General features: G+C 41.2%; 2 protein-coding genes across 2 annotated transcripts; both read right to left on the bottom strand.

The window, feature by feature from the left end:
• Positions 1–402: 402 nt before the first annotated feature.
• LOC129867455 (uncharacterized) lies at positions 403–11,482 on the bottom strand. Its single transcript, XM_055940886.1, has 11 exons — positions 11,475–11,482; positions 11,156–11,175; positions 10,858–10,929; positions 10,701–10,748; positions 2,948–3,038; positions 2,736–2,801; positions 2,507–2,578; positions 2,315–2,410; positions 1,990–2,118; positions 1,393–1,479; positions 403–1,261 (listed from the first exon to the last, which is right to left on the bottom strand). Exons 1-11 carry the CDS (start codon positions 11,480–11,482, stop codon positions 1,177–1,179), a joined length of 774 nt encoding a protein of 257 aa, XP_055796861.1. The 3' UTR covers positions 403–1,176.
• Positions 11,483–17,525: 6,043 nt separating this feature from the next.
• LOC129828130 (uncharacterized) lies at positions 17,526–23,939 on the bottom strand. The gene is made up of 11 exons (XM_055889459.1): positions 23,851–23,939; positions 23,645–23,759; positions 23,462–23,515; positions 23,235–23,288; positions 22,980–23,064; positions 22,602–22,691; positions 21,526–21,579; positions 21,331–21,423; positions 21,077–21,205; positions 20,758–20,923; positions 17,526–20,641 (listed from the first exon to the last, which is right to left on the bottom strand). The coding sequence occupies exons 3-11, from the start codon at positions 23,511–23,513 to the stop codon at positions 20,555–20,557; spliced, it is 810 nt and encodes a 269-aa protein (XP_055745434.1). The 5' UTR covers positions 23,514–23,515; positions 23,645–23,759; positions 23,851–23,939; the 3' UTR covers positions 17,526–20,554.
• Between the last annotated feature and the right edge of the window lie 509 nt (positions 23,940–24,448).

Raw genomic sequence — 24,448 nt, 5'->3', positions numbered from 1 at the left:
GAGATGGCATGAGTAGTACACATCACCCACAGACCCTAACATCGCTGTAATAATAGACAGTCAGCTATTAAACTCAGACTGAACCAGCACTGGTGATGTCACTGGGTTCTTCCTGGTTCTTTACTGCCCTCAAGTGTTTGGATTTAGCTGTGTTCCTCTATTATACAGTATGTGTCAAGGTAGTGATAGTAGGCTATGATTCTCCTTTATCCCCCCCATCTCGGCACCACAGTGTTCTCTCCTCTCTGTTAGTGTTTGCTACAGAGTAGTGTCCTCTGTTTCACACCTCTCTGCATTCCCTTTCTCATCCAAGTAGGATATTAGAGATGAGCAGATTGTCTTCCGCTCCTAAAGGGTGTCTCTGTGCTCCAATTATATTTGAAGAAAATACAGCATGCAGTATGAGAAGAAAATTATATGATTTAATTAAATATATTTTGGATACAAATAATGGAAAATGTTTTAGTCACTAAAAGAATATCCCTCTATACGGGCGGGTAAAAGAATATCCCTTTTTACGGGAGTGTAAAATAATATCCCTCTATACGGGAGGGTAAAATAATATCACTCTATACGGGAGTGTAAAATAATATCCCTCTATACAGGAGGGTAAAATAATATCCGTCTATACGGGAGGGTAAAATAATGCATGGTCATTGAAGCATTAGTCATACTAATTCAATAAAATCAAACAAATATATAAATAAACAGTTAAAAAAGCTATTAACAATTGTTACATAAAAACCTGACTGTTACACTTCAGAATGGTAAGTAGTTATACAGCATTTTCCATAACTTTGTCTCTAAGAAGTGCTAGTTTACGGTAACAACTAAGCTAAAAACTATGGATTTGAACCACAGTTGAGCGTAGATTCTCTGAATAACAGAAACCACAGCTGGGGGCAACCCCACAGCTAGCAGCTTACCAGCACAGTATTATACTAGCATTTTACTATACAGTTATGTCCAATGTATGCATTAATGCATCATTCATGTTGTTAAGAATGCATTCATTAGAATATATAACACTATACAAGAAGCAGCTTCAAGTAAGTGTTACGATATTATATAATGTCATATTATATTATACTGTTCTATATTACAGTGTATATCATGTTATATTGTATTATATTTACACTTAGTTTCATCTTATATGCTATATATTTTCAACTGGCTTCATGGCATTGTTAACCAGTCCTGGTCCTGCTTGTTCACCAGAGCAGTTTTCTTCATCCGCTGACCAACATGGTTGTTCTCCAACCTTAGACACAGAACACAGTAAGACAGGCTGGATCAGGAAACATGGCTATTATACAATCCTGTACCTCCAATTAAAATGCAGTGGACAAAAAGCTCAGAACAGTGTTACTTTAGCAATAGTTACAATATCACCTGTCAGACATGGGAGGTCCTCCATTCATCTGAGGAGGTCCTGGACTCTGTGCACCAGGAGTCACTTCCTTAGTCTCATCGTTAACCCTGTTGGAGAAATAAGACATCAACATTCACATTCATGATCCACCATAATACTGTCCCCTATAGAGACAGAGGCTAACATGAACAGTGGGAAAATGGGGTTGGTGACATTATACCCAATGAGTTGTGGATGTATCAATATGTAGTCAAGTTTACCTGACATCGTCATTGATCCACCACAAGACAAACGTTATTACATGACCCATTGTGAGATTACAGAGGTACGATCTTAATTTGATCACTCTTTTGTTGCTGAGCATTTTGCTGCACAGCAGGAAATGCAAACTTGTAGTGTATTCAAAGTTTTAAAAGGCTTCTAAAGTTGGTAATTTCCACTTTAAAATGACCGATTTGATTTGCCCTCATGAAAAATGTATCAACCCACATAACAATTGACATTCCTGTTGCTGCAGGATTATTTTCATGCTGTAGCAAACCGGCTCAAATGAAGATCCTACATCTGTATCATTCAATTAAGATCTATCAAGGTATTCATCATGTGGTAAAGTTTACCTGGCCTTATGGTTTCCATTGACCAGAGGAAATCCAGCATGTCTCTTCTGAGAGAATTCAGTATCTGTTCCCTCACTGCCCATTGGCTGAACGAACCTCTCGCTTGGCTCACCTCTCTCTCCTTGACTGCTTTTTTTTACATGCATGAGCATTTACCATGCTCATTAGGTATTACAGGTATTAGAATATAAAGATCATGTGTTAAACAAACTGGTCCTTCTATTAAACCTGTGGGATCAATGACTCATGGTATCAGCTCTGACTGAGGATAATGAGACCCAACCGGTAATGAAGTAATGAGGATCTTTCTCAGAGAAAGGTTAACCTGTTCACAAGATGCCCATTCAGCAGAGAGGACTCAACATGTGTCTCCTGACTGTGTGGTGGCTCCCTCTCCTCTTCCACCCCATCCCCCTGGTCCCTGATGGTTCAAAGGGACAGATGCAGTTATAGATTGAGGAAGACATGAAGTATAGTAGGAGCATAAACATTACATTCAATAGATAGGCTGTCTAACCTGCCAACGACAAGCACAGATCGGAGAGCCTCAGCGTCCTCAGCAGCTGGAACATCAGGATCTCCGTTGTCCCTTAGAGAAGTTACAACAACAACACGTCTTACTTCTTGCTGCTCTAAGCTGTTGTCTGGCATGATAACTGATATTTAGTCATGTATCATGAAACACTTCAGCACATTAAACCACGTAACTACTAAAAATGTCCTCAGGTTGACTGAGTCTGACTCACCTCTGGTTTTCCCTGTTGGTGTTAAGGTAGTCCCGACCCAGCCGAGCTAGCTGTGCAAGAGCAAATCTGATGTGGTGTGTGATGAACAAAGGAAAGGTTGCGTTCAGTCCTAAGTCATAAGTTTATCCTCTCTGAATTAACTTTGGACAGCTCAGCTGACTGGCTGTACACTCTGAGCACCACTGTTGCTGCAGGTCATGAAAGGTACTCACGGATGTTTGTTTCTCCAAGGAATGTAGCCATATCTGTACGCTAAGAAACCAGTAAAGCCCAGCAGCAGAACCAAGATAACCAGAACACCAGCTGAAAAACAAAAAGCTGTCTTTTGTTGAGATCCTGTTAAACTGTGCTATAGAAGTATCATGTAAAGGAACAAAACATGTCATGTTTTGATATACAGTTGAAGTCGGAAGTTTACATACACTTACATTGGAGTCATTAAAACTCATTTTTCAACCACTCCACAAATGTCTTGTTAACAAACTATAGTTTTGGCAAGTCGGTTAGGACATCTACGTTGTGCATGACACAAGTAATTTTTCCAACAATTGTTTACAGACAGATTATTTCACTTAGAATTCACTGTATCACAATTCCAGTGGTTCAGAAATGTACATACACTAAGTTGACTATGCCTTTAAACAGTCTGGAGAATTCCAGAAAATTATGTCATGGCTTTAGAAGCTTCTGTTAGGCTAATTGACATAATTTGAGTCAATTGGGGGTGTACCTGTAGATGTATGTCAAGGCCTACCTTCAAACTCGGTGCCTCTTTGCTTGACATCATGGGAAAATCAAAAGAAATCAGCCAAGACCTCAAACAATTGTAGACTTCCACAAGTCTGGTTCATCCTTGGGAGCAATTTCCAAACGCCTGAAGGTACCACGTTCATCTGTACAAACAATAGTACGCAAGTATAAACACCATGGGACAACACAGCCGTCATACCGCTCAGGAAGGAGACGCGTTCTGTCTCCTAGAGATGAACATACTTTGGTGCGAAAAGTGCAAATCAATCCCAGAACAACAGCAAAGGACCTTGTGAAGAGGCTGGAGGAAACAGGTACAAAAGTATCTATATCCACAGTAAAACGAGTCCTATATCCACATAACCTGAAAGGCCGCTCAGCAAGGAAGAAGCCACTGCTCCAAAACTGCCATAAAAAAGCCAGACTACGGTTTGCAACTGCACATGGGGACAAAGATCGTACTTTTTAGAGAAATGTCCTCTGGTCTGATGAAACAAAAATATAACTGTTTGGCCATAATGACCATCCTTATGTTTGGAGGAAAAAGGGGATGCTTGCAAGCCGAAGAACACCATCCCAACCATGAAGCACGGGGGTGGCAGCATCATGTTGTGGGGGTGCTTTGCTGCAGGATGGACTGGTGCACTTCACAAAATAGATGGCATCATGAGGTAGGAAAAGTATGTGGATATATTGAAGCAACATCTCAAGACATCAGTCAGGAAGTTAAAGCTTGGTTGCAAATGGGTCTTCCAAATGGACAATGACCCCAAGCATATTTCACAAGTTGAGGCAAAATGGCTTAAGGACAACAAAGTCAAGGTATTGGAGTGGCCATCACAAAGCCCTGACCTCAATCCTATAGAACAATATGTGGGCAGACCTGAAAAAGTGTGTGCGAGCAAGGAGGCCTACAAACCTGACTCAGTTACACCAGCTCTGTCAGGATGAATGGGACAAAATTCACCCAACGTATTGTAAGGAAGGCTATCCGAAACGTTTGACTCAAGTTAAACAATTTAAAGGCAATGTTACCAAATACTAATTGAGTGTATGTAAACTTCTGACCCACTGAGAATGTGATGAAAGAAATAAAAGCTGAAAGAAATAATTGTCTCTACTCTTATTCTGACATTTCAGAGTCTTAAAATAAAGTGGTGATCCTAACTGACCTAAGACAGGGAATTTTTACTAGGATTAAATGTCAGGAATTGTGAAAAACTGAGTTGAAATGTATTTGGCTATGTTGTAAGTAAACTTCCGACTTCAACTGTATAATAAATAAACAATTATAAAGACTAACAGAAAATACATTCCATACAAACTAAATAAAGCAGTTAGTATTACAACTTAGCTATTGATAGCAGCAGATATACTGTAATATCATAATACTGTTAGTGTTGTTAATGCAGACACATTTTCAGAGATTTTCAAACTAGTGCAATAAATGTAGATAAAATATGAAATAGAAGTACTATTTTAAGAGCTTTTTTCAATAAAAAACTATACTTTCAAGAATGTGGATCTGCAGTTCTGTAAGTCCATTATTCATTTTTCCAATGGCAAGAAGTTTGCAACTTGTTTTAGCCACAGATGAAAAGTGGGTGGGTTGTCATTTTTCCAACACACAAGAATACATTTATTTGCAAAGTAAGTTGTCAGCAACCTTATCTTGTCTCAATCAAGCGCGGTATTCAGCATTTGATTAAGGAGGTAAAGGCTTGGTGTCACGATCGTGTGGCGGATTAACGGACCAAAATGCAGCAGTTGGAAAATATGCCATCTTCTTTTATTTTAACACGAAGATGAACACGACACAAAAACACTTTAACAAAACAACAAAATAACAAAACGACCGTGAAGCTACAAACGTTGTGCACAAACATACAGGCTACTAACGTTCTTACATAGACAATTACCCACAACCAATGAGAGCCTATGGCTACCCTAAATAAGGCTCCCAATCAGAGACAACCGAAATCAGCTGTCTCTAATTGGGAACTCATTCAGGTAACCATAGACTCTCCTAGATAACTAACCAACATAGACAACGCTAGACATATACACTCAACACAAAACCATCTACTACACCCCATAACCCCTTTACCAAATAAACACCCAAAACCAACAAAACATAAACATTACACATGTCACACCCTGACCTAACTAAAATAATAAAGAAAACAAAGAATAATAAGGCCAGGGCGTGACATAACCCCCCCCTTGAGGCGCGAACTCCGGGCGCACCATACACAGTCTAGGGGAGGGTCTGGGTGGGCTCCCCTCCACGGTGGCGGCTCCGGCTCTGGTCGTAGTCCCCACGTCACCACAGTACCTAACCACCTCCTAGGCTTCCTCCAAACGACCCCCCTCCACATTAACCCCCTTGCATTAAGGGGGAGTTCCGGACTAAGGGACAGCTCCGGACTAAGGACCAGTACCAGGGTAAGAGGCAGTACCAGGGTCAGGGGCAGTACCAGGATAAGGGGCAGTACCAGGGTAAGGGGCAGCACCAGGGTAAGGGGCAGCACCAGGGTAAGGGGCAGCACCAGGGTAAGGGGCAGCTCCGGACTGAGGAATGGCAGCTCCGGACTGAGGGACTGCAGCTCCGGACTGAGGGACGGCCCATGGCTGGCTGACAGATCTGGCTGCTCATGGCTGGCTAACGGATCTGGCTGCTCATGGCTGGCTAACTGATCTGGCTGCTCATGGCTGGCTGACTGATCTGGCTGCTCATGGCTGGCTGACGGATCTGGCTGCTCATGGCTGGCTGACGGATCTGGCTGCTCATGGCTAGCTGACGGATCTGGCTGCTCATGGCTAGCTGACGGATCTGGCTGCTCATGGCTAGCTGACGGATCTGGCTGCTCATGGCTAGCTGACGGATCTGGCTGCTCATGGCTAGCTGACGGATCTGGCTGCTCATGGCTAGCTGACGGATCTGGCTGCTCATGGCTAGCTGACGGATCTGGCTGCTCATGGCTAGCTGACGGATCTGGCTGCTCATGGCTAGCTGACGGATCTGGCTGCTCATGGCTAGCTGACGGATCTGGCTGCTCATGGCTAGCTGACGGATCTGGCTGCTCATGGCTAGCTGACGGATCTGGCTGCTCATGGCTGGCTGACTGATCTGGCTGCTCCTGTCTGGTTGGCGGCTCTGGCAGATCCTGTCTGGTTGGCGGCTCTGGCAGATCCTGTCTGGTTGGCGGCTCTGGCAGATCCTGTCTGACGGACGGCTCTAGCGGCTCCTGTCTGGCTGGCGGCTCTAGCGGCTCCTGTCTGGCGGACGGCTCAGTGGGCTCATGGCAGACGGGCGGCTTTGCAGGCTCATGGCAGACGGGCGGCTTTGCAGGCTCATTGCAGACGGATGGCTCAGATGGCGCTGGGGAGACGGATGGCTCAGATGGCGCTGGGGAGACGGATGGCTCAGATGGCGCTGGGGAGACGGATGGCTCAGATGGCGCTGGGGAGACGGCAGACTCCTGCCGGCTGAGGCGCACTGTAGGCCTGGTGCGTGGTGCCGGGACTGGTGGCACCGGGCTGGAGACACGCATCTCAGGGCTAGTGCGGGGAGAAGGAACAGGGCATACTGGACCCTGGGAGCGCACATTAGGCCTAGTGCGTGGTGCCGGAACTGGTGGTACCGGACTGGGGACACGCATCTCAGGGCTAATGCGGGGAGCAGCAACAGGACGCACAGGACTCTGGGTACACACAGGAGGCTTGGTGCGTAATTTAGACACTGGTGGTAAAGGGCTGGAGACACGCACCATATAGCTAGTGCGTGGAGGAGGCACTGGTGGTACTGGGTTGGGGCGGGGAGGTGGCGCCGGAAATACCGGACCGTGCAGGCGTACTGGCTCCCTTGAACGCCGAGCCTGCCCAACCTTACCTGGTTCTATGCTCCCCGTCGCCTGACCAGTGCGGGGAGGTGGAATAACCCGCACCGGCCTATGTAGGCGAACCGGGGACACCATGCGTAAGGCTGATGCCATGTACGCCGGCCCGAGGAGACGCACTGGTGACCAGATGCGTTGGGCCGGCTTCATGACATATGGCTCAACGCTCAGTCTAGCCCGGCCGATACGTGGAGCTGAAATGTACCTAACCGGGCTATGCACGCGTACAGGAGACACCGTGCGCTCTACTGCGTAACACGGTGTCTGCCCGTACTCTCACTCTCCACGGTAAGTACAGGGAGTAGGCGCAGGTTTCCTACCTGACTTCGCCACACTCCCTTTAAGGCCCCCCCCAAGAACTTTTTGGGTTGTACTCACGGGCTTCCAGCCTTGTCTCCGTGCTGCCTCCTCATATCGCCTCCTCTCGGCTTTCGCTGCCTCCAGCTCTTCACGAGGGAGGCGATATTCTCCAGGTTGATCCCACGGCCCCTTACCATCCAGTATCTCCTCCCATGTCCAGAAATCCTTTGTGGGTAGGTCCTGTTGCCGCCTTCCATGCCGCTTGGTCCTATGGTGGGTAATTCTGTCACGATCGTGTGGCGGATTAACGGACCAAAATGCAGCAGTTGGAAAATATGCCATCTTCTTTTATTTTAACACGAAGATGAACACGACACAAAAACACTTTAACAAAACAACAAAATAACAAAACAACCGTGAAGCTACAAACGTTGTGCACAAACATACAGGCTACTAACGTTCTTACATAGACAATTACCCACAACCAATGAGAGCCTATGGCTACCCTAAATAAGGCTCCCAATCAGAGACAACCGAAATCAGCTGTCTCTAATTGGGAACTCATTCAGGTAACCATAGACTCTCCTAGATAACTAACCAACATAGACAACGCTAGACATATACACTCAACACAAAACCATCTACTACACCCCATAACCCCTTTACCAAATAAACACCCAAAACCAACAAAACATAAACATTACCCATGTCACACCCTGACCTAACTAAAATAATAAAGAAAACAAAGAATAATAAGGCCAGGGCGTGACACTTGGGTACTGTACCAGTGGAAGCTCCTCAGAGGAGGAAGGGGAGAACCATCCTCCTCATAATTTCATATTAATAAAAATATTTTTACCTTCAAAAAGTGATCCTTTTTAGATAAAACTATACTAAATATATTCACTGTTTTGCAATGAAGTGAATATATTTAGTATAGTTTTATCTAAAAAAGGATCACGTTTTGAAGGTTACAATATTTTTATTAATATGAAATTATATTGAATGTGTCTGTCATCTTGATTACTAAAATGTATCTCGACCTGTGCACCTACATTGTAAACTTTCATTCATATGCTAGGTTGTCGCAAATTCATAAAGGCTATAGGGAAAATTAGAGTATCATGTAGGAGCCTAAATCTATCGATGTTACATTGAACTGTGTGAATGGAATATGAATGACAGTCATCCAATATGCTGTAATAGAAATAAGGCCCATACAAATGTTTATCGTCCTCCCTCATCATAAACAGCACCAACCGCCAGTGGATTGTACCAATACCATATCTAAATGATCTGAGTGGCTGTATGAATAGAGCACCAGAAATCCATTAGCTTATTGCAATGCCAGAATAAATGGAAAAAAGTACTTTCTCTGTCTTACATTTCAGGCAATTTGCTGTCTGGGAACATACAGTTTAATTCAACAGGGGTAAGCTAACACATGAACATTCATTTGTAGTTAGTCTCCTTAATATTGGGACTAGTGAATGGGAAGTAGATCTTATTACAGATCTCAAGTCATACATTCTCATCAAATTCCGTGCCTAAGTCATTTTCCCACATCCTTTGAAGTGAAACAAAGGAGGATTCATAATGTTTGGATAATGTACAATACATCTTAGCAAGTATTACTTGCTAATATAGATGTGGTTATTAATTCTTAACTTCTGATAACTGAGATCTCAGCTTTAATTCTTTGATAAATATAAAGATAACATTTCTGATTTGAAGGCACTGAAAACAAATGTGTACCAGGGATGTTATATTCGGGATGGATTTGGATAAATCCCTTCATTGTTTTTAATCCACTATGGAACAAGTCTGCGAACCTCCTACGACCCAGCGGGCACCAATCATGAAGGCCGTCTTTTAAGAACACATTGGGCAACAAGAAATAGGAGCATATTTAAAAAACGGGTTTGAAATACCCAAGTGCTTTCTACAGTCTGCCCATGCCATTAATGTGTACTTACTGTCATCACAAATATGATGAAACTGATTCAGAGGTAAAGGATGGCTAGATTGATATTCAATCTGAACCCATAGGGAGTCATATCTGCCCAAAGTCCCAGACAACAATTTGTGAGTTTGGGCTGACCAATAGTAAAGTTGGAAATTAGGCAGACCCAGACCCCATACTCAGGTTTGACCATTGTTATGTTTATCCTCCCATCATTGTTATGGGAGAGTGGACCAACGGATGAGGTCTTTCATTTTACTAAAGAGGGGAGTGTAACATGCATTCTGGTTGCTCCTTTTTGAACAGATAGGCAAGGAGCTTACTTGGTTATCATATTCATATGTTTTTGTCTAACATGGAACATGTTATCATTGATATGGCGAGTTTGTTAAAGATTTAGTTTGCTTCAAAATTTACATGCCTCCAATTCTCAGTAGAAAACCTTTTGTGCAATTGTTCGCATCTCTCTTAATGTCACACAACTTCTCACTGTTATTTTTCTTAAATGAGGCATATGAAATAATTTTACCACTTCGGGTGGGTTTTGCCACCTCCCATACAATGGAAGCATTTAAAATACAGTAGGGTCACTATTATCTTGTATGTGGGATTGTAATGTAACAATCCCACAATGCATTTTTGCTCTGAAATTTTTATCTGCCATTAGAGATGTATTAAGTTTCTAATTTCTGGAAAGAGGAACAAAGCTGCTCAGGTTCACAGATAAATATATTTTGGCATGATTGGATAAGTCAAACGTACCAATAGAGCAACTGTTCACAGCAGATAGCTTTTGGGAAAAAATAAGTAGTCTATTCTGGAATATGAGTTGGGTACATTAGAAAAGTATCATCTTTGGCTTGAGGTTTGATCTCACGCCAGACATCAACTAGTCCACATTCTGAACCCAGAGTGTTCAAAAACTCTTGCTGATTTAGTTAGGGGTTTGTTTGTCTTATCGCATTTGTCCATAATAGGCTTCAGAAGAAAAAGAAGAAGAAGCTGTGGTGACAGTAGAATGTCAAACAAAAGAAACAATATGGAAACACTCACCAGTGATTTCCTTTGTGTGGCTAGTGACTTTGGCTTTGTCTCCATTTCCTGAGTTTAATCAGAGAGCAAAGTCATTTCAATTGAATATGTACTTTATTACAGATGGAGATGCTATAGACAGTAATGAGCTGTCTTTATATTAGTTAAGAGTACTTACCTGATGTGTTGTCCAAGGTGTCAGTCAGATTGTCAGTCAGATTGATAGTTGTCACAGCCTCATGCTCCCTCTCTACAGACAAAGATCAGACAAAGAGGTGATATTAGTTTGCTAATATTAGAGTACTCACCCAGTCGGATTGTAAATTAAAATGTCAGTTGAATTGTCAGTCTACGTTTTTTACATTTTAGCAGACGCTCTTATCCAGAGAAATTAGCGTTAACTGCCTTGGATATGTGTACCAATATGAAAGTGCAAGAAGTTTAAAATGAAAGAAAATAGGAAAATCATTCTTTACCTGTAACAATGTAATGCGTCCTGATTCTACACCCTTTTCCCCAAAGTGTACACTTGCACACTTCCCGCCATGGTTAAAAGCATTGGAACGGGTGTAAACATTCGCTGCAGGGACTTTCCAACATTGTGAAATCCATGTCGGGAAGTTTGCAAGTGTGCACATGGGGGAAGGGTGGAGAATCAAGACAAGGTCTGTAGTACAAATCCTGAATAAAACCATAAGATCACCACTAACATTGTTTGAGTACACCTCAATTCTAGATCCAGCCGGAATTTCATATAGGTACAGATATCCATTTCCTGTCCTCAAATCTTCACACCTGTCCATTTTCTTGATGGGAGAGCATGCTAAGTAAGCTACGGAAGAAGACATTCATTTAGTACAACTTTCTATGTAACACAAACGTCCTTAAACACAAACACAATGAAATAGAGATAGACTGCAGCTTCCAATGTTTGAGATCCTAATACAGTTTAACAAATCACAGGTACAAACAGGTTGTGTAGGAGGCTAACGGGTTGCTAGCCGACCTCGCCCAGGTGACACAATACAGTAAGAGAACTTTCTGCCTTCAGGGAGTTTTATAGCAATGTAGCAATGTTAAAGTGCAAATACTGTTACAACTTAGTCTTTACCTTGATACGGGAGCACCAAAAAAACAACCCGGCTGAATGGATACATTTAGTCTGTGGTCTGTTTAGAACTGCCTCTTGCTTGCTGGTTCTGTAAAAAAAAGTTTCACTTCTCTTCTTTCTGCTTCAGTAAGTTCCATTTAGAAAACAAGAGGAGTTATAAGTGACTGTATCACCACAGTTTCTAAACCTTGATACGCAACATCGCGGGAACGCTTGCTAAGCAGACCAGGCCGGGGATTCGGGTTTGAGAAGTCAATGAGAGAAGAGAAAATTTCTTCCTTAGCTGTTAATTTTCTCGAAATTCAAATGCACAACCTAGATTTGAGCCAATGTCTTAAGTATTTGAACATGTTATTACTCCAACTATTTTCATAAAAAAGGACTTTATATCAAAAGAGTGCCTTTGATTTGGCGGCCTGCACATGGCGCGAGACGACCGTTAGACCCGATGACGTGTTTCTGTGCATGAGCTTAGCTAGCCAACATTGCCATAACATCACCTTCAAGTGTGATCAGGGATTTCTGTTGAAGAAGCAATTTTAGCCTATCTTCATACTGTACTGTCTTTGGTATAACTTTCTCAATAGGTAACTGATATGGGCTGTACCTTTATTTATTGTGCCTCGTTGCTCAAAGTGTTCAAAGTTGTGATTTATAAAGACATGGAGTTAGATGAACACTACGTGCACAAGGACATTTTGATTTGAATAGGTAATCAAACATGCTAAATATTTTAAAGGACTTGGTGTGAAGTTGTAGTTATAATCATATCACTCCAATTGCAACCTTGGTTTGATTTACACATCTACACCCTCAAGCCAATGGAATACTGGAGCTCCAGGGTGGGATAACCCCTCACCCAATGCCCTGTCTCTTATACCGAACAGAAATATAAATGCAGCACACAACAATTTATTAAATTGTTAAAATCCTAAAATACTTTGATCAAATGAGGGCCAGTCTTTTCAGTCTGTGTTATGGAAGTGATGGGGGCTGTTTCAACATAAACAAATGATCTCCATTGGAGGAGTTTGTGAGTTGACCCTTGTATCTTATCATGTGCCTTTCACCCTCCCCACCTCCTTGCATACAGCTTTAGCCAGAAACTCAGTCGCAACACTATCAACTGCTAATTCAGGTGTTTTTTTAATTGTAACTTGAATTGAGTTCTGGTCAGCCATGCACGACTTCAAACTGAAAGGATTGTTCTCTTTGAACTCAACATGTTTTCCTCTGACTGTTATTCCTCTGATCAGAAGCTTCCCCCTTGCTTCCTTCCTGAGAAGGTATATATGCCAGAGTGCACGTGGTTTGGATGAATTTCATGCATGAGACTGTGGTAGAGCTCCTCCTCCTTGATGGTGTTGGCTATGGCCTCCTCCTTTGTCAGGATTTCTCTCTCCATGATATAAATAGGTCAAACCTATGAGGCATTTCGTCTCACAACCTTTCTCCAGGTCCCATTTTTCTAGACATCGCTGGAGAAGACTTGGAACTGAAGCAGCCATTCTGATTTGATCTTGATGTATTGTGTTAATGTGTAAAGTAATTTGTTTAACTTTGAAATGTATCAACAATAATATTCAGCATTATACAGGGAAAGTACTTCTTACTGAAGATTTGATGGATGGTTGATCCTCAAATAGATATTTACTGGATTCTGTGTTCTCCAGAAGTCGAAGCTTTTTAGTTGGGCTGAATACTGGACAAAACATGTATATACTGTATCTTTCCGGACCTTACAGGCCGTCGGTCGATAAATCCAGGAAAGAAAACCATATCAAAACATACATATGGGTTATAGGCTACATGATACATGTAACTCTGATTTGAAAAAGTCACCAAAAAATTAAGCACCTTTTCTTGCCTTATAGACTGCACACGCTGGGCATCATTCACAAGTGATACTATTCTCTCCCATCAGACTATTCTCAATTTAATCTTGTCTTTACATTAACTAAATAATTTATATATTTTAAATTAGTTTTGTGATTTAGAATGGGCCATTATCATGCCCCTGTCAGAACAGGGGCATGGTAAGAAACGTATGTTGAATGTTGTATGTTGAAAAACAATTACCACAGCCTTCTACAGCACATTACTTTAATTACTGCTGTTGAAGAGATACAAATGTCCAGAAGAAGCAGCCTGCTTTATAAAGACAATAGCATATGATCATGTTTGCATCACTATTTGTAGCCACATATAAAGATATAGTTTGCGAGACATCTCACAACCAAATAAATACTGTAACAGTGCTGATACTGTAGCCAACGCCCAAAAAAGGCTTTACTGCCAACGCCATATTGTAGAAATACTAGTTGAGGGAGAATTTGTATTTTGCAATATTTATTTCCTGAGAATTGTAACTTTTCCAAGAGAACAGCAAATAGCAAAAAGATAGCTAAACCAACTACACAAAATATGTGTCAGGAATTCCGGGCATTGGGGAGACTAAAACATATGAAACGTCAGCAGCACCCAGAAAAAATACAAAGCCAAGACAATGTTCTTACCTTGAATTAACAGGGGGATTGTCAATAAGAAACCAAATAGATAAGAAATATACATGGTGGCCCCTTATTCCAAACAACTTATTGCTAAGTGCTGAGTTTCAGTCTGCCGGTGAAAAGCAAACCAAGGCGGGAAAGACTCTTGTTGAGTCATAAATGGAAGTTACGTCACAAGGAGGAGCAAGAATAAACACATCTCATTTGTTGGAGAAATATTGTAACTTTTTGTGAACATGAAACTAGATTGTTTTGTCTACAACTTAAGGCATTCAAATTAAAAAGTCTAAATATGTTCAATAAATGTTCCTTTCCCCCATGTAAAGCCTCCAGTAGGATGACAACTCGACCTGATTCCTACTGGTGGGGCAGTCTGATAATAGTGTTATGCTTTATTGCACTGTAGGTGGTGCACTGTGATGTGTCTATGGTGCAGAACTCATTACTAGGTCCATATTACCTGTCTCCTGCCCACATGACCTGTCTAGAAGGTCACAAGGTTAGTAAAAACTCAGAGTCCTGCACACAATACTTCTGACCACTAGAAGGGGCTGTTGTTGTACTGTAGGAATGAAGAACATGGTTTGTTGAACTGAATGGAAAAGGGGGATACCTAGTCAGTTGTACAACTGTACACCTTCAACTGAAATGTATATTCCGCATTTAACCCAACCGCTCTGAATCAGAGAGGTGCGGGGGGGGCTGCCTTAATCGACATCCACGTCTTCCGCGCCCAGAGAACAGAGGGTTAACTGCCTTGCTCAGGGGCAGAACGACAGATTTTCCCCTTGTCAGCTCGGGGATTTGATCCAGCAACCTTTCGGTTACTGGCCCAACGCTCCACTAGGCTACCTGCTGCCCCATTTACCTCATGTTAGATAACTTTACTTCATGGTAGATAACTTTACCAAATGATAGATAACTTTACCTCATGTTAGATAACTTTACCTCGTGGTAGATAACTTTACCTCATGTTAGATAACTTTAGCTCATGGTAGATAACTTTACCTCATGTTAGATAACTTTACCTCATGGTAGATAACTTTGCCTCATGTTAGATAACGTTAGCTCATGGTAGATAACTTTACCTCATGTTAGATAACTTTACCTCATGGTAGATAACTTTACCTCATGTTAGATAACTTTAGCTCATGGTAGATAACTTTACCTCATGTTAGATAACTTTACTTCATGGTAGATAACTTTACCTCATGTTAGATAACTTTACTTCATGGTAGATAACTTTACCAAATGATAGATAACTTTACCTCATGTTAGATAACTTTACCTCATGTTAGATAACTTTAGCTCATGTTAGATAACTTTACCTCATGGTAGATAACTTTAGCTCATGTTAGATAACTTTACTTCATGTTAGATAACTTTACCTCATGGTAGATAACTTTACATTTACATTACATTTACATTTAAGTCATTTAGCAGACGCTCTTATCCAGAGCGACTTACAAATTGGTGCATTCACCTTATGATATCCAGTGGAACAACCACTTTACAATAGTGCATCTAACTCTTTTAAGGGGGGGGGGGGGTAGAAGAATTACTTTATCCTATCCTAGGTATTCCTTAAAGAGGTGGGGTTTCAGGTGTCTCCGGAAGGTGGTGATTGACTCCGCTGACCTGGCGTCGTGAGGGAGTTTGTTCCACCATTGGGGTGCCAGAGCAGCGAACAGTCCTGACTGGGCTGAGCGGGAACTGTACCTCCTCAGCGGTAGGGAGGCGAGCAGGCCAGAGGTGGATGAACGCAGTGCCCTTGTTTGGGTGTAGGGCCTGATCAGAGCCTGAAGGTACGGAGGTGCCGTTCCCCTCACAGCTCCGTAGGCAAGCACCATGGTCTTGTAGCGGATGCGAGCTTCAACTGGAAGCCAGTGGAGAGAGCGGAGGAGCGGGGTGACGTGAGAGAACTTGGGAAAGTTGAACACCAGACGGGCTGCGGCGTTCTGGATGAGTTGTAGGGGTTTAATGGCACAGGCAGGGAGCCCAGCCAACAGCGAGTTGCAGTAATCCAGACGGGAGATGACAAGTGCCTGGATTAGGACCTGCGCCGCTTCCTGCGTGAGGCAGGGTCGTACTCTGCGAATGTTGTAGAGCATGAACCTACAGGAACGGGTCACCGCCTTGATGTTAGTTGAGAACGACAGGGTGTTGTCCAGGATCACGCCAAGGTTCTTAGCACTCTGGGAGGAGGACACAATGGAGTTGTCAACCGTGATGGCGAGATCATGGAACGGGCAGTCCTTCCCCGGGAGGAAGAGCATGTACCTCATGTTAGATAACTTTAGCTCATGGTAGATAACTTTACCTCATGTTAGATAACTTTACCTCATGGTAGATAACTTTACCTCATGTTAGATAACTTTAGCTCATGGTAGATAACTTTACTTCATGTTAGATAACTTTACTTCATGGTAGATAACTTTACCTCATGTTAGATAACTTTACTTCATGGTAGATAACTTTACCAAATGATAGATAACTTTACCTCATGTTAGATAACTTTACCTCATGTTAGATAACTTTAGCTCATGTTAGATAACTTTACCTCGTGGTAGATAACTTTAGCTCATGTTAGATAACTTTACTTCATGTTAGATAACTTTACCTCATGGTAGATAACTTTACCTCATGTTAGATAACTTTAGCTCATGGTAGATAACTTTACCTCATGTTAGATAACTTTAGCTCATGGTAGATAACTTTACCTTATGGTAGATAACTGTTCGAATGATTCAGCGGGTAAAGTGATCACAAGCAGTTAGCGTTTTTAAAATGTTTATAAAGATGATGAACACTCTAGGTTGACTGTGACATCTGACCCTCAGTGTGTGGAGAGTGTGAAGAGAATATCATTATTACAATCACGTGGTACATTTCAGAGTGGGATGAAATAGGAAAACATCAGAAACTCATCATCCATACCATACTGTACCATACCGTGCCATACCATCATTGACTCCTGTATGTTACTGGTGAACACATCAGACATCCCACAAAGACAGACATACAGTCTGTGTACATGATCACATGAGCAGCTACTGTAGAAACCAGGAGCATTAGCGTGGCACGTGTGTGTGTGCTTGCATGTGTGTGTGTGTGTGTCTGCATAAACTTGAAAAACTGAAAACGAGTGACACAAGACTAAATAAATCAGAGTTTGATCTTTCCCTTTCCTCCAGTGTCTCATTTGAAGAAAACACGACCACAAGCTATAAAGGAATGTTTTAATGATAGAAGGAAAGCAACTCATTATAATATTAATAAGCGTTGTACCAGTAACTGAAAAGTCACTGGTTTGAATCCCCGAGCCGACTAGGTCTGTCGATTTCCTTGAGCAAGGCACTAAACTTGAATTGCTCCTGTAAGTCACTCTGCATATGAGCATCTGCTAAATTACTAAAATATTAATGTATTAAATAAAACAAGTTGTGACCATACACAAAACTGCAGAACAGCCTTCCTAAAAAGTAGATATGACAATAATGTGGACGTTTCCTCATACAGATACATGCAGAAAGTTTGTAACAAATAATACATGAGAGTACGAGGGACAATTGTATCCATCAGACCTGAGTCGTTCATTAAACAATAGTCTTAACTCACTCACTTGTATTGCAATGTATGAGCAGATCATATCAATCCAACAGTCAAAATGCATAGTACTATACACTGAGTGTACAAACATTAGACAAACATCAGGAACACCTTCCTAATATTGAGTTACACCCGCTTTTGCCCTCAGAACAGCCTCAATTCGTCAAGGAATGGACTCTACAAGGTGTCGAAAGCTTTCCACAGGGATGCTGGCCCATGTCGACTCCAATGCTTTCCAGAGTTGTGTCAAGTTGACTGGATGTCCTTTGGGTGGTGGACCATTCTTGATACACACGGGAAACTGTTGAGAGTGAAAAGTCCAGCAGCATTGCAGTTCTTGACACAAACCGGTGCGCCTGGCACCTACAACCATACCCTGTTCAAAAGCACTTAAATCTTTTGTCATGCCCATTCACCCTCTGAATGGCACCCACACACAATCCATGTCTCAAGGCTTAAAAAACCTTCTTTAACTTGTCTCCTCCCCTTCATCTACACTGATTGAAGTGGATTTAACAAGTGACATCAATTAGAGATCATAGCTTTCACCTGGATTCACCTGGTCAGTCTGTCATGAAAAGAGCAGGTGTTCTTAATGTTTTGTACACGCAGTGTAAATTGGTCATGAAAGTGTAATAAGGAAATAAAACAAAATACATGTCTAAGGTAACTAACCATAAAAGCATCAGGCGAAAACCATTCATAAAAGTATGGGACCAACCCACATACATGACATCAAATACAATACAAGTAAGTCAAATTAGCATAATCAAAAGATGAAGAAAATTAAGAAAATTAACCTTTTCTGACACTAAGGTTATAAGGTCTCAATGTATGTGGGTATGTCATTCGCCTAAGTCATTTGACCTGACAGACACTCTGACTGAAATAAACATTCTAATGAATCGGTGAACACAAATATCAACATAGCTACACAATTACTGTCTAAAGGTGTGGTATTTTTCACAATGTCACTAGTAGGTGGGGATGTGGGGTACAGTTCCTTCCGCAAGAACTGCAGGTAACACTTCCTATGAATACCCTCTTCATAATGTGTTATAAGTGCATTTATAACACCTTATCTGCGCAATATGCATTATAATGCATGACATAGGCTCTAATGGTTGCTAATAAATATAATTATAAGTAGGCAGCATAATGCCTTCCGACTGGGAACAGACATCAATTCAATGTCTATTCCACATTGGTTTAACGTAATATCATTGAAATTATGTGGAAACAATGTTACTTCAACCAGTGTGTGCCTCAGTGGGTTATGATTATGAAGCTAAATGGTATGACCTACACAAAATGCTCTTTAGGAATACTAGGAATCTTTAGGAATAGGCTATACTGTAACGACTTCACGTAGGAGTTCCGCACTCCTGTTAAAGGGATAGTTCACCCAAATTACAAAATGTAATTTGATTTCTTTAAGCTGTAAGCAGTCTATGAACAAGCTCAGACAGCAATCCATGCTTTGGTTTCGGATGGGTGGACTTATAACGCCAACATCTAACAACCCAAAGGTTGCGTGTTCGAATATCATCACGGGATATTTTAGCATTTTCGCTAATTAGCAACTTTGCAATTACTTACTACTTTTTAGCTTAATGAGCACAGAATGTATAATATAACGATCCTAATGTGCTTTTCAAATATGGCATCTGGCATAGTAATACTTTGCTTCATAAGGCATTACACATCCTGGTGATAATGCTTTATGCAGTTATAGATGTTCATGAGCAGTTATTAGCACCTATGTTGTGCATCCTGATGCATTATGCATAGAAGGTGTTATTAATGCTCCTGTAATGCATTATAAAGAGAACATCCATATGAAGTGTTACCTGTTTTAACTGACCAATCATGATGTCCTATGAAAGCAGTGGTTTAAATAAAGTCTGTTGTAGTATCTTCTAGAGGCTAAAATGGAACATTAACTTTCTTTACTGAAAGTAGGATTACAGGTGTGTGTTAAATGGGACAAATTGTGCAAGTTATTTTAACTGACATGCTAACTCTCAATTCAGAAATAATGAATAATTGCTTCAGTAAAATAGAGCTTCTTAGACTGGGCCCTGTGATAATGAGGCCTACTCTAAATAATGCCTAGTCAATGTTTAGCTATTTGACATGTCCACAAGACATTGAGACCTCATGACCTTGGATATGTCTATACTAGAGAGGTTAACGTTTTAAGCATCTTTTCATGTGTATGTTATATATATAATTGCTTGCATGTATAGTATACAATAGTAGTGTATGATCTTATTTCATATCATTTCATATATAACGTTGTATAGCTAATATGTGACTTGTTGTATCATAATCAGTCATATGTCGCACACTCATTTTCAGATAATAGTAATTAAACATTTAGATAACATATTTAAATTATTATTTTCTAAAAGTCTTGGGCCATTTTGGAATTTCAACTGATATCACTAGAACACATTTCCAAACTTATCCAGGTTACAGCTGTCACATAGAGAATTAACTTAATAAACTGCTTAGATTATAGAAAATCAGTAAAATACACTTTTCAGAATGTGCCTTGGGGTTGACATGACTGATTATGATGAAGCAAGTCACATATGTGTATCTTATAATATGTATATTATATAAAGTATTACTGTATCTTATCATATGGTGTTAGGTTCTCTTTTGCTATACAAACGTCCACCGTTTGTTAGTTCTCTTCTTGACTCCATGTCGTTAGGTCCTTTGTCCTTGGGAAAAACACAAGAGTTACAAATATGCTGGAGCTAATAGACAACGAGCCGCGTCATTTTAAATACCAAGCCAAACAGTTCACCAGTTGTCAGAGGATATTAACAGTACTTACTATTAACTCAGGAGGTTTGATGACTTGGTACTTGTCCAAGGCCTGTTTGTCCAATAGAGCAGTGGTCTTCGCTGCAGCTCTGTTAGACATGGGAGGTCCTCCATTCATCTGAGGAGGTCCTGGACTCTGTGCACCAGGAGTCACTTCCTTAGTCTCATCGTTAACCCTGTAGGAGAAATAAGACATCAACATTCACATTCATGATCCACCATAATACTGTCCCCTATGGAGACAGAGGCTAACATGAACCATGGGAAAATGGGGTTGGTGACATTATACCCAATGAGTTGTGGATGTATCAATATGTAGTCAAGTTTACCTGACATCATGGTGTCCATTCACTAGAGGGGGTTCAGCATGTGTCTTCTGACAGGATTCAGGGTCTGTTCCCCCACTGTCTGCTGGCTTCCTGTCCTGCCCTTCTAGCACCCCTTCCTCTCCTGGGCTCCTAAGGGTGATTATTACATTGATAAGATTTTAAGGATCTCGACTGGGAAGGATACAAATGTTCTCCATTTCCATAGTCTACATTACAGAGGACTGACAGGTGATTAGTCATGTGGTACAGTTTACCTGGCATCTCCATTCAGCAGAGGGTTGTCAGCGCCTGTCTCTTCATTGTCCATGGGCTGCCTGCTCTCCTCTCCTGGCTCACCTCCTTGGTCACTGAAAGTGAGATTATGATGAGCATGACTGAAAGGATTAGCAAGGCAAACTGATCCAGGACAGAGTAGACTATAAAGATGTAATAGAGGTATTGTAACTAACCTGGGAACAACCACAGCTTCAACAGTCTCACCGTCATCAGGCTTTCTGATGTCTCTGTGATAAAACATGTACCAAAGGTTCAGTCAGATACCCACAGGTACAAGTGGAATCATCTACGATACATTACACCAGACAAAAATACACCAGTTCCCCTTCTGGCTTGAATATGTTGTGTCTTGCCTGGGCAGGGCTCTAAAGGCAGGGTCTTTGCTGAAAGTTGTTGCTTGCCAATAGACATTACTGGTATTTAGAAATTCCATGCGGATCTATTGAGTAATTCTTCCTTCACATTCTATATCAGGGCTTTCCAACCCTGTTCCTGGAGAGCTACCCTCCTGTAGGATCTCTCTCCAATCCCAGTTGTAACTAACCTGATGCAGTTTGCAGGGATGGGAAACTTTGATGGGGGCCACAAAAATCCGAACTCATTATGAGGGGTTGCAGTGGCTAGTGGGTCTGTGTACCCACATTCATACCCACACATGCTGTCAGTGCCGGCCCTATGCAGTCATTTCATGCTATTCTATTCATTTTGCCATTTGTGGTCAAAAAACAGCAGTTTTACAGCTAATTTACTGTAATTAATGTTTGCATGACAATATGATATCTAAGAGAGAGTGACTTACAAAGTCAATGGGGCCATCCCATTCATCAATTTGATGATGATTACTACAAGTTTACGTAGCTGGTTAAATAAATGTACTTATCTAAAAAATGGTTAGCTGACATGGGCCAATTGAGCAACTGTCAGTGACTGACATGACAAGAGGAAAACTGCTGATGAACAACCACATTTTGAAATTGCACCTTGTGTATTCTACTATTCTAGCTGTCAACAGTAAAACGGGGGTCCGCAGGCCGCCAGTTTCCCGTCCCTGAGATAATTATTAGAATCAGGTGTGCTAGATTAGGGTTGGAGTGAAAACCTACAGGACAGTAGTTCTCCAGAAACAGGGTTGGAGAGCCCTGTTCTATAAAGACAGAAACTAATATGACCGATAGCAACAGCTAAATACAAGAGAGACTATCATTCAGTGGTTGATTACAGATCAATAAAGTGATTTGGAAAGGTTTACCTGGCATCACGTCGCTCATTCTGCATCAGAGGAATGGAGTTTGGTTCTGGAATGCCCTGACCCGCTTCCATTTCTCTGTGGCCTTGGTTGCTAAAGATGAGATTATTACATTAATGAGAAATTAAGGATAATGTTTGATAAACAACAGTAACTTGAATGGCCGACAAGTCTATAGTTTGTAAGTGGCCTGCAAGTTCCAGGCTGTTCTCATCCTGTTTGTGACCTGCTAGGACCCCATTGGTCTGACTTTAAACCCTAGTAGTAAGACAGAGAGAACTAGTCTCATAACTAACATAAACCCTCTGCAACAATTCTAATTGACTTAAAGACAAAAACAGTTATAAAGCTGTTATAAAAACAGTTATATAGGATACTCACCGCTGTTTGTCTCTCCAAGGTTTGTACACACAAAACAACACCAAGAGCAAACCAGCAATGACCAGCACGAGAGCAACAACACCAACTGAAAAACAAAATGTAGTCATCAGATGTTGACATATTCACACAAATGAAAAGGTTTTAAAATAGTCTTCTAACAGTAGTTGATCTTGGTAGCATTGTTTTGAGGTCAGATTTACTTGTCATTTGCTCATACAGAAGAAGCTGTGGTGATAGATTTGCGTAAACACTCACCATCTTTCCAGGTCAAACTAGTGTCACCACGGTTTGCATTAGGATTGTCTCCATCTATAATGGATGATTAGAGAGAATAAAGTAATATCCATGACATAATCAATCAAAATACTGAACAACACAGAATAATGTGTTATGTAGTCTTTCCCTTAGTTTAATTTCCAGGCATGCTTCCAGAAAAGAAAACATAAAAAACAAATTCTCAAGGGATTGACATTGCTACTCACCTGGGATGATGGTTGAATTTAAAGGTGCAGTTGTCACAACCTCATTCCTCATGTCTACAAAGGCCAGACAGAGGTTAAAAGGTGTACAGAATTCAAAATGAATGAATATGATTTAGTGCTTTTCTCTATGTGCCCTTGAAAGATACTTGAAATTGATGGAAAAGAGGAATGTCAACTATCTACCTGTGACAATGTAATGGGAACATCTCTCCTTAACTGGGGGTTCTTCACCATTAGACTCAGTTCCAGCCTTCTGCTAAGAGGGAATGTGGAGGGGTATTGTTTCATCAGTTGCATCCTGACAATATGGGATTAAACCCATAAATAAAAAGACAAATGTGTAAGTTGTTATAATCAACCTCTAAATAATGTGAAATTACAGAGCTCACCTGTGTAGCGTCGCTGTAAATGAAGTTCATTTTCAGATTTTGGCATTTATAGAGGGTGATTGAACTGTTGTTCATCGTTACCACCTCATTCTTATCAAATTCCATTGGCTTGTTCCCTCCACGGTTGGCAATGACATTCTTTTGGAAAGAAAGACAAAAAACGATTTAAAGTTGGAAAAAGGCAAGTCAAATGATCAGTATGGAATATACAGTGCATTCGGAAAGTATTCAGACCCCTTCACTTTTCCCACATTTTGTTACATTACAGCCGTATTCTAAAATTGATCAAATCGTTTTTTCCCCTCATCAATCTACACACAATGAAAAAGTCAAGGGGTCTAAATACTTTCCGAACGCACTGCATGTACTGAATGTAGTGGTATTTTTTTAAGTCAAGTAATTCTGTGTGTGGATTGCGTCCACTGCTCTCCTGCAGTAGTTACTTCCTGTATAGCTTAACTAAAACACAGATTAACTTACCCCTATATTGTTGTACACCGCAATGTCAGATACACCTGGAATGCTGAATAGATACATGTATCTACCATCCCTGGTCTTCAAATTTCCACAATCAATTTCCACCGAAGTACATGCTAAG

This window comes from Salvelinus fontinalis, chromosome 2 (assembly GCF_029448725.1).
Source record: "Salvelinus fontinalis isolate EN_2023a chromosome 2, ASM2944872v1, whole genome shotgun sequence".
Classification (NCBI taxonomy): Eukaryota; Metazoa; Chordata; class Actinopteri; order Salmoniformes; family Salmonidae; genus Salvelinus; species Salvelinus fontinalis.
This window is presented reverse-complemented; position numbering and strand designations above follow the sequence as displayed.